This window comes from Lynx rufus, unplaced genomic scaffold (genome assembly GCF_022079265.1).
Source record: "Lynx rufus isolate CCGP_SWC_20201006 ecotype Redwood Valley unplaced genomic scaffold, mLynRuf1.p SCAF_6, whole genome shotgun sequence".
In the NCBI taxonomy this organism is placed as follows: domain Eukaryota; kingdom Metazoa; phylum Chordata; class Mammalia; order Carnivora; family Felidae; genus Lynx; species Lynx rufus.
Genome location: NW_025814878.1, coordinates 110,280,449 through 110,294,630, shown reverse-complemented (window position 1 = coordinate 110,294,630; position 14,182 = coordinate 110,280,449). Strand labels below are relative to the sequence as shown.

Genomic DNA, 14,182 nt, shown 5'->3' with positions numbered 1-14,182 from the left:
CTCAGGAACCATGAGATCATGACCTGAGCTAAAGTCAGATGCTTAACTGACTGAGCCACAGATACCCCTGCTTGGTTTATCTTTTTAAGTCCTTTTATTTTCAACCTGTGTTTGTCTTTATAAATAACATATGCTTGGGTCTTACTTTCTTATGCAGTGTGACAGTCTCTGCCTTATAATTAGAGTGTTTAGTATAGTTACATGGAATGTAATTATTGATATGTTTGGGTTTAAATCCTCTATCTTGGAGCACCTGGCTGGCTCAGTTGATTTAGTGTCCGACTTCGGCTCAGGTCATGATCTCACAGTTCGTGGGTTTGAGCCCCGTGTCAGGCTCTGTGCTGACAGCTCAGAGCCTGGAGCCTGCTTTGGATTCTGTGTCTCCCTCTCTCTCTCTGCCCTTCCCCTGCTCGTACTCTGTCTCTCTCAAAAATAAACATTAAAAAAAATTTTTTTTTAAATCCTCTTATCTTGGTTGTTTAGTATCTCTTTATCCTGTTTTCTTTTTGTTTCTCAGTTCCTTCCTTTTTTGGGGGGGCTGGTTGGTATTTTTTAATATTCGTTTATATCTCCTTGGATTTTTTCTTTTTTATGTCTTTTTGTTTTATATTTTAGCTCATTTATTTATTTATTTATTTATTTATTATTTATTTATTTAATATATGAAATTTATTGTCAAATTGGTTTCCATACAACACCCAGTGCTCATCCCAAAAGATGCCCTCTTCAGTGCCCATCACCCACCCTCCCCTCCCTCCAATACCCCATCAACCCTCAGTTTGTTCTCAGTGTTTAAGAGTCTCTTATGCTTTGGCTCTCTCCCACTCTAACCTCTTTTTTTTTTTTTTTTTCCTTCCCCTCCCCCATGGGTTTCTGTTAAGCTTCTCAGGATCCACATAAGAGTGAAACCATATGGTATCTGTCTTTCTCTGTATGGCTTATTTCACTTAGCATCACACTCTCCAGTTCCATCCACGTTGCTACAAAGGGCCATATTTCATTCTTTCTCATTGCCACGTAGTACTCCATTGTGTATATAAACCACAATTTCTTTATCCATTCGTCAGTTGATGGACATTTAGGCTTTTTCCAGAATTTGGCTATTGTTGAGAGTTATTTTAGCTCTTTTAAAGATAACAGTATTCATCTTTAATTTATCATGGTTTACTTTCAAAGAGTATCCTGCTTTATGAACAATGTAAGAACCTTATTACCACAGTATATATGCATTTACAGTTCTGCCTTTGTGTTCTTGTTTTATATAAACCCTACTTTAGCTTGCTATTATTTTTATTTTAAACCATAAAGTCTATATCATCTTTTAAAGAGATTTAAGGTATATCTGCCTGTACAGGCATACCTCAGAGATACTGCAGGTTTGGTTCTAGATCACTGCAGTAAGGTGAATATTGCAATATGGCAAGTCAAATTAATTTTTGTTTCTTAGTGCATATAAAGTTGTGTTTATACTATAGTTTACTAAGTGTGCAGTAACACTGTGTACAAAAAACAATGTACAAATCTTAATTTAAAAAATGCTTTATTGCTAAAAAAAAATGTTAACCATTGTCGGGGCTTTTAGTGAGTCATAATCTTTTTGCTGGTGCAGGGTTTTGCCTCAGTGCTGATGGCTGCTGACTGATCAGGGTGGTGATTATTGAAAGTTGGGATGGTTGTGGCAGTTTCTTAAAATAAGACAATGACATTTGCCACATTGATTGACTCTTCCTTTTATAAATGGGTTCTCTGTAGCATGTGATGTTTGATAACATCTTACTGACAGAACTTCTTTCAAAATTGGAGTCCATCCTCTCAAACCCTGACACTGCTTTATCAGCTAAGTTTATGTAATACTCTCAATCCTTTGTTGTCATTTCAACAGTCTGCACAGCATCTTCGCCACGAGTAGATTCCATCTCAAGAAACTACTTTCTTTGCTCATTCATAAGAAGCACCTCCTCATCTGATAAAGTTTTATAGCAATATAGCAATTCAGCCACATCTTCAGGCTCCAAAGTTCACTGATCACAGATTACCATAACAAATATAACAATAATGTAAAAGTTTGAAATATTATGAGAATTACCAAAATATGACACAGAGACATGCAGTGAGCAAACGCTGTTGGGAAAATGGCACCAGTAGACTTGCTCAACACAGGGTTGCCACCTGCAATTTGTAAAAAATGCTTTATCTGTCAGGTGCAGTAATGTGAAGTGCAATAAAACGAGGTATGCCTGCATATGTACATTTACATTTTTTAAAAAGGTCCTTTGTATCTACTGACCTATTTACACATTTTGGTGTTCTTCATTTCTAGTTCTTGCAGAACTGGGTTTCTGTTTGGAATCCTTTCCCTTTGGCCTAAAGAATTTCTTTTAGGGGCGCCTGGGTGGCGCAGTCGGTTAAGCGTCCGACTTCAGCCAGGTCACGATCTCGCGGTCCGTGAGTTCGAGCCCCGCGTCAGGCTCTGGGCTGATGGCTCGGAGCCTGGAGCCTGTTTCTGATTCTGTGTCTCCCTCTCTCTCTGCCCCTCCCCCGTTCATGCTCTGTCTCTCTCTGTCCCAAAAATAAATAAACGTTGAAAAAAAAAAAAATTAAAAAAAAAATTCTTTTAGCCTATTTTTATTGTGCAAGTATGCTGGAGTAATTTGTCTTTTGAAAATGTATTTATTTCCCTCTCCTCTTTGAAGGATACTTTTATTGGATATAGAATTTGAGGTTGGTCGTGTTTCTCTTTCAGCACTTTAAAGATAATGTTCCATTGTTTTCTGCCTTCCTTGTTTCTGATGAGAGAAGTCAGTCATTACTATTACTGTTTTCATGCATATCATGTGTCCTTTTTCCTCTGAGTGCTTTTAAGATTTTCCCTTTATCTTTGTTTTCAACATGTTGACCACAGTGTGTTTATATATGGTTTTCTTTGTACTGATTCTGCCTGGGGTTCTCTGACCTTGGATCTGTGGATTGATTTCATTTACCAGTTTGGGAAAATTCTTGGCTATTATCTTGTTAGTATTTTTGTCTTATTCTTTTTTCTGCTTCTGAGACTCTACTTATTTATGTTTAACTGTTTGCTATTGTCCTGTAGAATTCTAATACTGGTATTTTTTTTTTTCACTTTTTTCTCTCTTTATGTTTTGGTTTGAGTTTCTGTTGACCTCATTATCCCCAAGTTCACTGATTCTTTCCTCTGCTGTTTTCAGTCTGGTGATAAGCCCATCAAAATCATTCTTCATCTCTAATATCATAGTTTTCAATCCTAGAATCTTGGTTTTTTAGAAATATGGTTTCTGTACCTCTGCTGAAATTCTCTATCTTTCCATGAATGTTGTACATCTTTTCTACTAGATCCTTTAATATGTTTTTCAGTTATTTTAAGGGCCATGTCTGATAATATGAACATCTGGACCATTTCTGGATCTTCTGCTATTGGATTGTTTCCCCTCTTGTTAGCTGGTCACATTTTCTTGCTTTATCACATGTCACACACTCTTTAATTTAACGCCAGACATTGTATAAAAGGATAGTGGGGATTAAAGTAGCAAGGGCAGCTGCTAGTGTAGGTGGGTTGAGTCAGTTCAGTCTGCAGCTGAACTGGGTCTGGGCTTTGTCGTTGCTTTATTTAGAATTAATTCACTACTGCTTTCAAGTTTTTAAGGATGGGATCAGAACTTTCCTTTTAGCAGGACTTGGGAGCTGGGTGTCTAGCGGGTTTGACTCAGTTCTGCTTTATTGTAAGCCTTTAGCAGGCCCCATGTAACTGTATCTTGGGGTGTAGTCAAGGGGGTTCTCTTTCAGTTCTCCAGCCCCTCTCCCCCAGATGTAGATGGCCACTGCTCTGGCTGAGCTTCTCTTTTTTGATATCTTTTGCCTTTTTTTGGTAATCCTTCTGAAATTAAATCTTTTTTTTCCCCCCCTCTCTCTAGCCACTGTAGTCTGCAGATCAAAGCTCTGGCCAAAATCCATGCCTTTGTTCAAGACACGTGAGTGTTGCCCACTCCCCAGAATTCTTTTATTTCAAGGAAAGATCTTTTCATTTTGCTCCTTCCTCTGAGCTCTTTATTTCATTTCAACAAACATTTAAAAACGTCTATTTTTTTTTTAATCTTTTACTCTGCTGTGGTCTGTGAAGCATACCAGAGAAGTAGATGGCATGAACCTTGCCTCAAAGACTTTGTGTTTAGGCAGATAAGAGTACCCCAGGAAAAGGATACAGGAGGAATGTAGAGGGTGCATCAGAGGGTGTAGAGTGGCATAGTATGAGTAGAATGCATAATGTTGAGGGGACACAGAATAAAGAGTGATCAAGAGAGGGGAGATAGGACTGGTCTAAGAAAACCATTCTTCTGGTAGGGGGTCAGCATAAGCTGATAAAGCTTTCTGGAGCATAGTGGCATCCATTGGGATGGACTTAATGTGTATCAGCAGAGGAAAAGCCAGAACATGCTCAGAGAGGAGAGTGTGTGGGGAACTCTGGCATTCAGGGTGATCGGGAGGGTAGTCTTCCTTCCCTTTGTGGTGAGAAGGGGAGGTCATCCATTTTGTCTACATCTGATCCCCCTTCTTTAAGGGGCAGAGCCATGTGAGTGTTGTAAGCATCCTGGGCTAATGGCAGCATGGCCTCTCTGTGCACACACGTTTATTCATCTGGGCTTCCTCTCTTGGGAGTTCTGAGGGGTGCATGGGATGCACACTCCTTGTACCTCTTGGAGGTTTTAATCACTTGTTGGTTTTATTTTCCCAGAACCCTGAGTGAGCCTCGGCAGGCAGAGATCCGGAAAGAGTGCCTTCGACTTTGGGGGGTGAGCATCTCCCTAGCCCATTATTACTCCAGAGCAGGGAAGCTGTAGAGAAGAATGGATTGACCAGCCCTGTCTACTTAGGGTTTCTCCTTACATGTAAACGTCTCCCTACCCTCACAGGGTTCCAGAGTTAGACGTCTTAGCATTGTCAGGAGTTACCTTTTTGGCCCTTTCACTGACATTGTGGTCCTGCAGTTGGGTCAAAAAGGACAAGGGTGGTGGGTGACCAGGCCTCATTTTGTTGCCAGGGCCCTATACAGCAACTCTCTGCCCACAGTGAGTCCCAGACAGAGGGAAGGGGCCTTTGTGGTGTGCAACCACAGGGCTTGAAGTGAGGCAGTGACTGGATTACCCACTCCCATCTCCTGCTTTCTAGCCCCCTTTGTTGGGGGCCATTGCCTCTTCCCCTGTCTGGACCTATCCCCTCGCCTGCATGTGCATACACACAGCTTTCATTGAAAGTACATTTGCAAATCAAAGCTCTTTGCCGGCTCCTTTCAGATCCCAGACCAGGCTCGAGTTGCTCCTTCTTCCTCAGACCCCAAATCTAAGTTCTTTGAGCTAATCCAGGTGAGTTTGGTATCTGTTGAAAATAAAAAGTCAGAGAGGCCTAACTTTAGATGTGGAAGGTATCAGACCCGTGCCATCCTCCCTCCAGATGCCTGGCCTCCAGAGGGCTTGTGTAGGCACCTCCTGGATTCTGAGGGGCTGGGCTTCATTTAAATCTAGCCCAGATTATGGGGCCGTTGTGCTGGTTTTGTGGGGTCACGGACTGGAGAATGAGGTTCCAGATGACCTCAGAAGAGTAGCATGTGTACATATTTCTGAATGGGGTGGAGCGGTCACTTAACTGCTCTCAGACCAACTACTGATGAGTCCTCGCCTTCAGTTTTATTGAAGGGGTGGCTTTTATATTCTGGCGGCATTTCCTTATAGCTCTGGTAAATTGATCTGTACTCAGGGAGTTGGTGTTCTTTCCCTTCCCAGCCTCTTCTAATAGGTCCTAAAGGAACACTCCAAGCAGATGGAATTAGATCCCAGTTAGTGCATGGTTAGGGAGAGCAGGGGGGCATGTTTCAGAGAGCAAGTGCTTCCTGTCCTTCGCCTCTCCCAGCCTGCCCCCATCCCTCATACAGGCACCCATACTGAGCGCCTGTCCCTTCCCCCAACCCAGCCATGTTTTCTCTGACCCGGGGCTGCAGGGCACTGAGATTGACATCTTCAGCTATAAGCCCACGCTGCTCACCTCCAAAACCCTGGAGAAGATCCGCCCAGTGCTTGACTACCGCTGCATGGTGTCTGGCAGCGAGCAGAAGTTCCTCATCGGTCTGGGGGTAAGTCTGCTGCTGGCTTAGTCGGGGTGGTGGAACCTTGCTCTGTGTCTGTGGGAGTCTGGACAGCTGCCTGCCACCCTCGGTGTGTGTTCTCTCGGCACTAGGGAGCTGGGGCTTTGACCCCAGGGAAGGTATTTCTTAAAGCTTCACTTCCTTTCTGTGAGTTAGCCAAGTGTCATTCATCCATTCAGTTTTTCATTCATTCACATTTGCGTATTCATCTCTGTGCATTGTAAAGGGAACACTGCTTCTTTTCTTGTGATATTAAGCTTCCTAGGCCAACAGGATTGTCAGCAGGCTCCTGTGGCTTGAATCCATGCAGCCATTTCTTTGTAACACCACCCCCATCGGGCTCTGTGCTGACAGCGTGGAACCTGCTTGGGATTCCCTCTCTCTGCCTCTCTCTTTCCCAAAACAAACAAATAAATGTAAAAAAAAAAAAAAAAAAAAAAGGTGCTCAGCCAACTGAGCCACCCAGGCCCAGGTGCTCCATAAGCTTGATCTTTTTTGAGGGTCACTAATCATGGACTTGGGCCTTTTTTTTTTTTTTTTTTTTTTTAATGTTTATTTTTGAGGGAGAGACAGAGCATGAGCAGGGGAGGGGCAGAGAGAGAAGGAGACACAGAATCTGAAGCAGGCTCTGAGCTGTCAGCACAGAGCCCGACACAGGGCTTGAACCCTTGAACCAAGAGACCATGACTGAGCCAAAGTTGGACACTTAACCAGCTGAGCCACCCAGATACCCCTGGACTTAGGCCTTTTGAATGGTGCCCTGGGCCTGTTCCCTACCACCAGGACTGAGCCAGATCCCTGTCGTTGAAGTATAACACTAATCTCTCCTAGACATTTTCTTCTGACATTTCCCAGCCCCATCAGCTTATAACTGCCAACTGAAAGCTCTTTTGAGTGCTCACCCCTCAATCTCCATGCCTGCCTCATGAGGCCCTTTCTCTCTGCCTGTAGAAGTCCCAGATCTACACGTGGGACGGCCGCCAGTCAGACCGCTGGGTCAAGCTAGACCTGAAGACAGAGCTACCCCGGGATACTCTGCTGTCTGTGGAGATCGTCCATGAACTGAAAGGGGAGGTCAGAGGTGGTTCTGCTCATGTGTTCTGGCCCTGCCAGCTAGGGAACTGGGGCACGGCTGAGCCTGGCCCTTTTCCCCCCAAGTTAACTGGGTCACATTGTGGTGCTTGACAGGGCCCAGAGCTGGGGGAAGGCTGTGAAATGATTCCTCCTCCTTGGGTAGTTGCTCGAAACAATGATACGTTTAGGTAGGAAGGATCACAGTCCCCATGTGTGCAAGAGGGAACCTCAGTCATCTCTGGGCATCCTGGGCCCTAGTGGGCTGCTGGGTATTTTTTAGCTGCTGATTTTGTTTTTACCAGGGATCCCTTGAGCTTTGGCCATGACAGCCATACAGATGACTTTCAGAACAGTCAATGGGAACAGTGGACAAGATTGGGAAGCTAGGCCCTGAATGGAGCACCATGGCGGCAGCCTCACTGAGTTTGAGGTTCAGGGGTGCTCATCACCTAAAGCTACAGATCTCTGGCTGCTCGGAAGTCTGGGCTGGTGTGGTGCTGAGAATGATCTGGGCGGGAGGCACAAGAAAGTTCTGTGTTTGGAGTCCTTCTCTTCCCCCGGTGATATATAGGTAGAACGGAGGCCAGCATGCCATGGTGGGCAGTGGGCCCCAGGCCGATGCTTGGCAGGGTGGGCAGCGCACTTCTTCTTCTAGGGGAAGGCCCAGCGGAAGATTAGTGCCATCCACATCCTCGATGTCCTCGTGCTGAATGGCAGTGACGTGCGGGAGCAGCACTTTAACCAGCGGTTTGACCTGGGTCCTGGGGAGGGAGGGCAGGGTAGGCCAGGTCAGCTGTGCGGCAGCAGCCTCTGAGGCTTGGTCCCTCACCCAGGCCTTCTTGCCTAAGGCTTTCGTTAGTTTTCCTTCCCCACCCATGGGCTGGTGCCAGGGCCTGGGTGAGGAATTAGTATCTGCACTGCAGAGTTTGCTGAGGCTTGGGCCTCCATTGCCACAGATACCAGCACACTCCGTTTGGCCACAGCTGTTCAGATCAGAAGTGGTTTTGATTCAGGTTGAGCAAGAGGATAGGCTTATGGAGAGAGGGAGGGTCTCAAGAACACGTCTTGAGCATGGGTGGTCCCGTTTAAGTCTGTTCATCTGGATCCCACAGCGGCCCTTTTGTTTGTGGATGGATGACTGATCAGTTGTTAGAAGGGGGGTGGGGGACACAAAGGAGGGACCTCTCACACTGCCGTGATACTGATATGCCGAAGTTGGTTCTTCTGAGTGGGTGTGCTGTGGCATCAGTGGTTTGGGGTGAGTCGACATACACGATACAGATGACATTTTAAGTTCTAGTGGAGGGGACTGAGCACAACTCAAGGCACACTTCAGAAAAGCCTACCAACATGTAGCAAAACTGGATGTCCAAATCTACAGAGGGAGGGCGTCCACAAAGATGTTAGTGGAGAAGGGCAGGGTGGGCTTCCTCAGGCATAGGAGTGCTGCCTCTTGGAGCGGCTTTGCTCCACATTCAGAAGTGTTCCGTCTCTGGTGCCACGCAGATGCCCTGGGGGCAGGGGTGCTAGTGGAGGCGCCTTGGCTCACCTCTGAGAGACTCTGTTTGTGCTCTAGAATTCAGCTTGCTGAGAAATTTGTGAAAGCTGTTTCCAAGCCCAGTCGGCCTGACATGAATCCCATCAGGTGAGCATATGGTCTCCCTCCCAAACCCCCATTCGCCATTGCTTCTTTCTGGCCAGTGCCTGCTTCCCCATCCTGTGGAGGATGGGAGGGCTCAGTAGAGAGGGCCAGGCAAAGTTGTGGTTAGAGATAAGACTACCCTTGGTGAATGTGAATTGGGGTGGGGTGCTGGGTAGGTGTGTCCTTCGCCCCAGAGTGTCTCCCCATCCCGCCTGTCATGGTGGGCCAGCCTCCACAGGAGATGCATTCCTAGGGTGTCATTGAAGGTGTCATTGAAGATGCACATGCTTCTCGGGGCACTGACACGCCTTGCACATTCACACTCATTAGCATACCACCTGGCCTTTTCTTTTTTTTCAGGTGAGAAAAGGGTGCTAAGGGAATGGGAGTTTTTGAACAGGAAGAAGAGAGTGTTTGTTGCCACGTTAGATGGTGTGAAAGTTCCAGGCCCTGAGGTAGGAGAGGAGGATGAGGACAGTCAGGGAGCCCACATAGGGAGACCAGACTTTCCAGGCTGTGCCCAGGTCAGAGGTTATTACCTTTGGGGCTTGGAGACCCAGACTATATGATTGGAGACCGAGGTGTCTCTCTACACTTTTTATAAAATGTCCTGTCTGCCAGGTCCTGAGGGACACCTTCCAGGGACCCTCCCTGTGTTGCTTGTTGTCTACTTGCTGGGTCCCTGGAGACCTTACCCAGCAGTTCCAAAGATGTGTTCAGAGGCCCCCAGAGGTGAAGGAACCCTGCACCCTGGGTAGAGGTCCCCCTGCCCCTTATGGTAAAAGGCCCGTTAGGACTGTTTGGAAATAACTCTGCTACAGGAAGCCCTAAAATCCATGGTGACCTACACAAGAGCCTGGACCTTGGTATTCGGGCCCCTGGTGACAGTGAAGATGACTTGGGTGTCTGCCAGATCTTCCTCTCTCCCCCTTCTTCAGTAACCACAGTTGTGCTCCCCAGTTGCTGTGGGGCAGGCCCAAGGGGGTGTTTGGTAGCTCTGAGCTAGGGCATCTGTGTTGGACAGCAGCACACGGGGCTGGGGGTCCTCATTCTGGTGGGTTGGGGTACTGGGGCCAGAAGCAGAAGACAAGGACAGGCACAGCCTCCTGCCTCCAGCTGCTGCTGGGTAAGAATATCTGCCCCCCACACCCCAGAAAACCTTTGTCCTCTCTCTGTCCCTCTACACACAGGGTGAAGGAGGTGTACAGGCTGGAGGAGATGGAGAAGATTTTTGTCAGGTGAGTGACTCAGTCTTAGTGCAGGATCTGAGAGGAGAGTTGGGGTGGGGGTGCAGCAGCGTTCTCTTTTTGCAGAGGTGTGTCGTGGGGGAGGTGGTGAGTTGGCCCTGGCAGCCTGCCTTTAACCCCCCTGCCGCAGCCAAGAGCCCCCCGGCTGAGAGCTGATTCAGCACCGTCAGGAGGGGAGCAGGGTGGTGTGTGTCAGGCAGAAATACGGGCTCATTGATGCTGTAATAGTTACGATTGTCCCTGCGAGGGGCAGAGCAGCAAGCTGCTTGAAACACTATAAATCCCAGCTCCTGGTGCTGACAGAGAGATTGAGCCTGGAGGGGCAGGGGGGCGTAACTGCTTCCTTGCATTAGTGGTGTGCAGGGTGCTCTCATCTGGGGGTCTCATCCTGGGTTTGTGCCCGCTGCGGCCATGGGAGCTGGGCCAGGTCTCTGTGGTCTCGTGTTAACTCTTTAGTGGCCACAGTGATGCCTTTGGTGGGGGATCGAAGACCCAGTGGCACCTCTGGTCTCAGATCTTAACCTTACTTGTGTCACCCTTGAAACACCCTCCCTACCCATCCCCCAAACAGCAGCAACAGAGCAGGGACATCTGTCACTTTCCTGACTCCATTGCTTAGAGTTTAGAGCCTGAGTCCTCCATCCAGCTCTGCACAGACTGCCTCGATGGGTAGCCTGGAGCAACTCACATCTCTGCCTCAGTTTCCATTTCTTATGTTGAACTGAGATAAAATGCTGTGGGTGGTGGGATTTTAATATTAGCCGGAGAATAATGTGAGGGCTCGCTCTCATGCACAAAACCACACTTGCTGTTTACTCACCTCGGGGAAATTAGGTTAGAAATGAAGATCATCAAGGGCTCCAGTGGCACCCCGAAGCTCAGCTACACAGGGAGGGATGACCGGCACTTTGTGCCCACTGGCCTCTACATCGTCAGGACGGTGAATGGTAGGTGATGGGTGATTGTTGCCTGTCCTCTTTCCTGCAGCCAGGGTGACTAGCCCGGACCCTGTCTGAGCCGGAGCTGAAGGCTGCCTACTAAGGTGCATGGCAGCCAGGCTGGTGTTTCTTTGAGGTGTGGGGTTGGGGACTGTTTCCTGAGCCTCTTCTGTTCCTTGGTGGGTCCTGGGGGTCGGGTTGGGGCTGAGAGAGAGGAGCCCAGTTGGTTTGTGCACACACAGTGTCCTCATGCAGGTAAAGGGCCTTCTCTGGGGGCGGCAGCAAGTCAGTCTTGGCCATTTGTATCCTCTGTACAGTCCCTTTTCTTCAGTGCCTTCTGGCTAAAGAGCCTTCCCTCCGCCAGGGTCCCAGAGTTGTTGCCTGGTGGCAGGTTGGCAGGACTGGGGCGGGGTTGTTGAGAAGTAATTATCTTAGTTGTCCTCCTTGAGCCCCTTTGGGCTGGTGATAAAGGCTGCATCCTCCTCACAGGCTGTTCTCTGCCTGCTTTTTGGGAGAGAGGGCAATGGAAGAACACAAGTGCAGAAAGGCACACGCCTATGTTGGTCTGTTCCTGTCCCGCACGAATATTTTGTGTCCTTTTCTGAGCTTTCCCCTCTTCCTTCTGTCAGAGCCATGGACTATGGGATTCAGCAAAAGCTTCAAGAGGAAGTTCTTCTACAATAAGAAAACCAAAATCTCTACCTTTGACCTCCCTGCAGACTCCATCGCCCCATTTCAGTAAGTGGCCCTCCTCTGTGCCTGTCCCCTCCACAACCCCAGGTGCTCCTGCCAGGATGCCGGCCAGCCCTCTTGGGGCATACCCCAGGTCCTGAGAAAGATGGCTGCCCAAGCAGGGGCTCCCCTAGCATAGACTGGGCTCCTCCCAAGGGTGGGGCCATGCCCCCTCTAGGGCGTGGCCCCCAGTTCTGGATAGAAGCAAGTGACACCAAGACCTGCTGTGATGGCTGGGGGTCCTGGGTGGGAAGAGCCTCATCCAGGCAGGGTATCTATCTGCCCCATGGAGCAGTCACTGCTTATGTGACTTTCTGACACTGGCCTGGTGGTGCAAACCTACCAAGGGCCTGCAGCCCTGCCCCTTGGGATTCAAGGGTCTTAGGTGTCTCTCATGAGCACCCAGAGTCTGTTTGCCAGACTGTTACAGTTATAGGTTTTGACAGCAGCCAGTAGCTCTAATGCACCTATAATTAGCCACTGACACCAGTGTCTGTTGCTACACTGTTTTATTAGAACGGCACAGATAAACCAGGAATATCAGTAATTCTAGGAATCTAGTTGGACACAATTAGCATCAGCATCTGTTTGTTGGAAAGGAGCTGGGGCCTACTGCGTACCTGTTGGCTGCTAGAGGGAAGACCCTCAACTGGAGTTAAATGACCCACCCCTTTAAGGATCAGTCCTCTAAGTCATGGTTGCCAGGGTTGGGGTGGTGATCTCTTGGTCCTGCTCCACCCGGGTACAGCCCTCTGACCTCCTTTCTCTTCCTTCTCCCCAGCATCTGCTACTATGGCAGGCTCTTCTGGGAGTGGGGGGATGGCATCCGTGTTCATGACTCCCAGAAGCCCCAGGACCCAGACAAGCTGTCCAAGGAAGATGTCCTCTCATTCATCCAGATGCACAGCGCCTGAGGGTGTGGGGATGCCCACCCCTGCTGAATGATCTGTCATTCTCTGAGTCAGGGCACTCTGCCTGGGGCTTACAGTACTGGTTTTTTACCCCTTCTCAGAAAGGGACTGGGGAGCACAGTCACTGCAGCCTGACCATAAGGGGTGGGTGGTCTCCTCTCCATTCTCCCTGAAGAACTCAGTCGGGGGCCTTCTGAGGACTCTGACGTTCCTTCTGGGACACCTTTTGGACTTCCCTCCCCAGAGACCTGCCTGGGAATTGTCTTCCCTGCCAGGAATCAGCCTGAAGGATGCTGCTCCTACAGGCGGGTTTGAGGTCAGGGCCGAGGGCATGTGTGGCCAGTGGAGGACGTGTCAGAGAACAGCAGGGCTTTGTTTCTGCCATTCTCTCTTGTATCCTGTAGACTCACTTTTCTGAGTTCCGTGCACTGCCCTGAGGGCGGCCATGCCCGTGCTCTGCCCAGCTTTTTATTGGGCCGACCCTGAGTGGGTGTAGGCCAGGGGCAGCTGCTGTACAAATCAAGGTTTTGTTTCTTTGAACTTGCTCTGTTTTGATGCCAAGTTGGAGATGATTTTATCTCCTCCCTGACCTCTGTCCTGGTCTTACCTGGAGTTCGTCCCAGCCGGACCTCTGACAGTCCCGCAGGCCGGGAAGGGAGGCACGTGGGCCATACTTCCCTGCCACTGCATCGGGACACAGGCAGTGCTGTCTCGATAGCGGGCATGACTGCCTCCTGGGGTTGTAGAGCCTTCCTGGGCCCCGTTCCCTTTTGTTCTGAACCTTGGGCAGCTCTAGAAGAGGAAGCAGCCTTTAAAGACCTTTTTCTATGCCCCAGCAGCAGTGGCCCCCTGGCAACAGAGGTACCTCGGGTTGGGTCACACCCAGCCTTCTGGCAATCATGGCACCCCCCCCCCCCCATTTGCCACAGCCACCTTGCTACTCACCCCCTTTTTCTTCCCCAGTAGGAAGTACAGTCACTTTTGTTTGTCCTTTTGTGGTCACTCCATTTCCTCTGTCTTGGCAGAGGGGGAAGAAGGGAAGCTGGGCAGTAGCTTTGGGTGGGGGAGGGCACTTGTGGTTGTTTTTAATGGGAAATACCTCTCAGAGATGCTCTTATGGGCTCCCTAGAGCCCCATCCCAGTGCTAGGCTGGTTTCCATGGCGATAGGCCACAGAGACTCCCTGTGAGGTTGGAAATGACTCTACCTGGGGGTGGGGGGGGGGGCGGTGTCGCCTAGCCAGCATCTAGCCCCTCCCTCCCCCCAGGTTGGTGGCAGCACGGCTGAGAAAGGTGTGTTTCCACCCCGTTCTGGGTATATCAGTGTGTCTTGCAGAATCTTGGATCATTAAAGATAAACATATTTTTAATGCCTGTGTGGCTCTGTGCTGGGGATAGTGCTGTTTGTCCTTGGTGCTGTGTGGTCTGGGATTGGCTTGAATGAAACAGTTTGGGCTGGAGAAGGGGAGGAAGCTCTACTTAAGAAGAG

General features: G+C 48.8%; 1 protein-coding gene across 4 annotated transcripts in view; it reads left to right on the top strand.

The window, feature by feature from the left end:
- CMTR1 (cap methyltransferase 1) overlaps positions 1 to 14,063 on the top strand; it is a 50,173-nt gene extending 36,110 nt beyond the window's left edge. For all 4 annotated transcript variants that reach the window (XM_047101382.1, XM_047101383.1, XM_047101384.1 and 1 more), the window contains 11 exons: positions 3,930 to 3,986; positions 4,748 to 4,805; positions 5,307 to 5,375; positions 6,008 to 6,139; positions 7,103 to 7,225; positions 7,881 to 7,972; positions 8,802 to 8,870; positions 10,058 to 10,105; positions 10,949 to 11,061; positions 11,682 to 11,790; positions 12,566 to 14,063. In XM_047101382.1, the coding sequence (XP_046957338.1) occupies positions 3,930 to 3,986; positions 4,748 to 4,805; positions 5,307 to 5,375; positions 6,008 to 6,139; positions 7,103 to 7,225; positions 7,881 to 7,972; positions 8,802 to 8,870; positions 10,058 to 10,105; positions 10,949 to 11,061; positions 11,682 to 11,790; positions 12,566 to 12,698 (1,003 nt within the window). In that variant the 3' untranslated portion in view covers positions 12,699 to 14,063. The remainder of the gene's footprint in view (positions 1 to 3,929; positions 3,987 to 4,747; positions 4,806 to 5,306; positions 5,376 to 6,007; positions 6,140 to 7,102; positions 7,226 to 7,880; positions 7,973 to 8,801; positions 8,871 to 10,057; positions 10,106 to 10,948; positions 11,062 to 11,681; positions 11,791 to 12,565) is intronic.
- Positions 14,064 to 14,182: the final 119 nt, after the last annotated feature.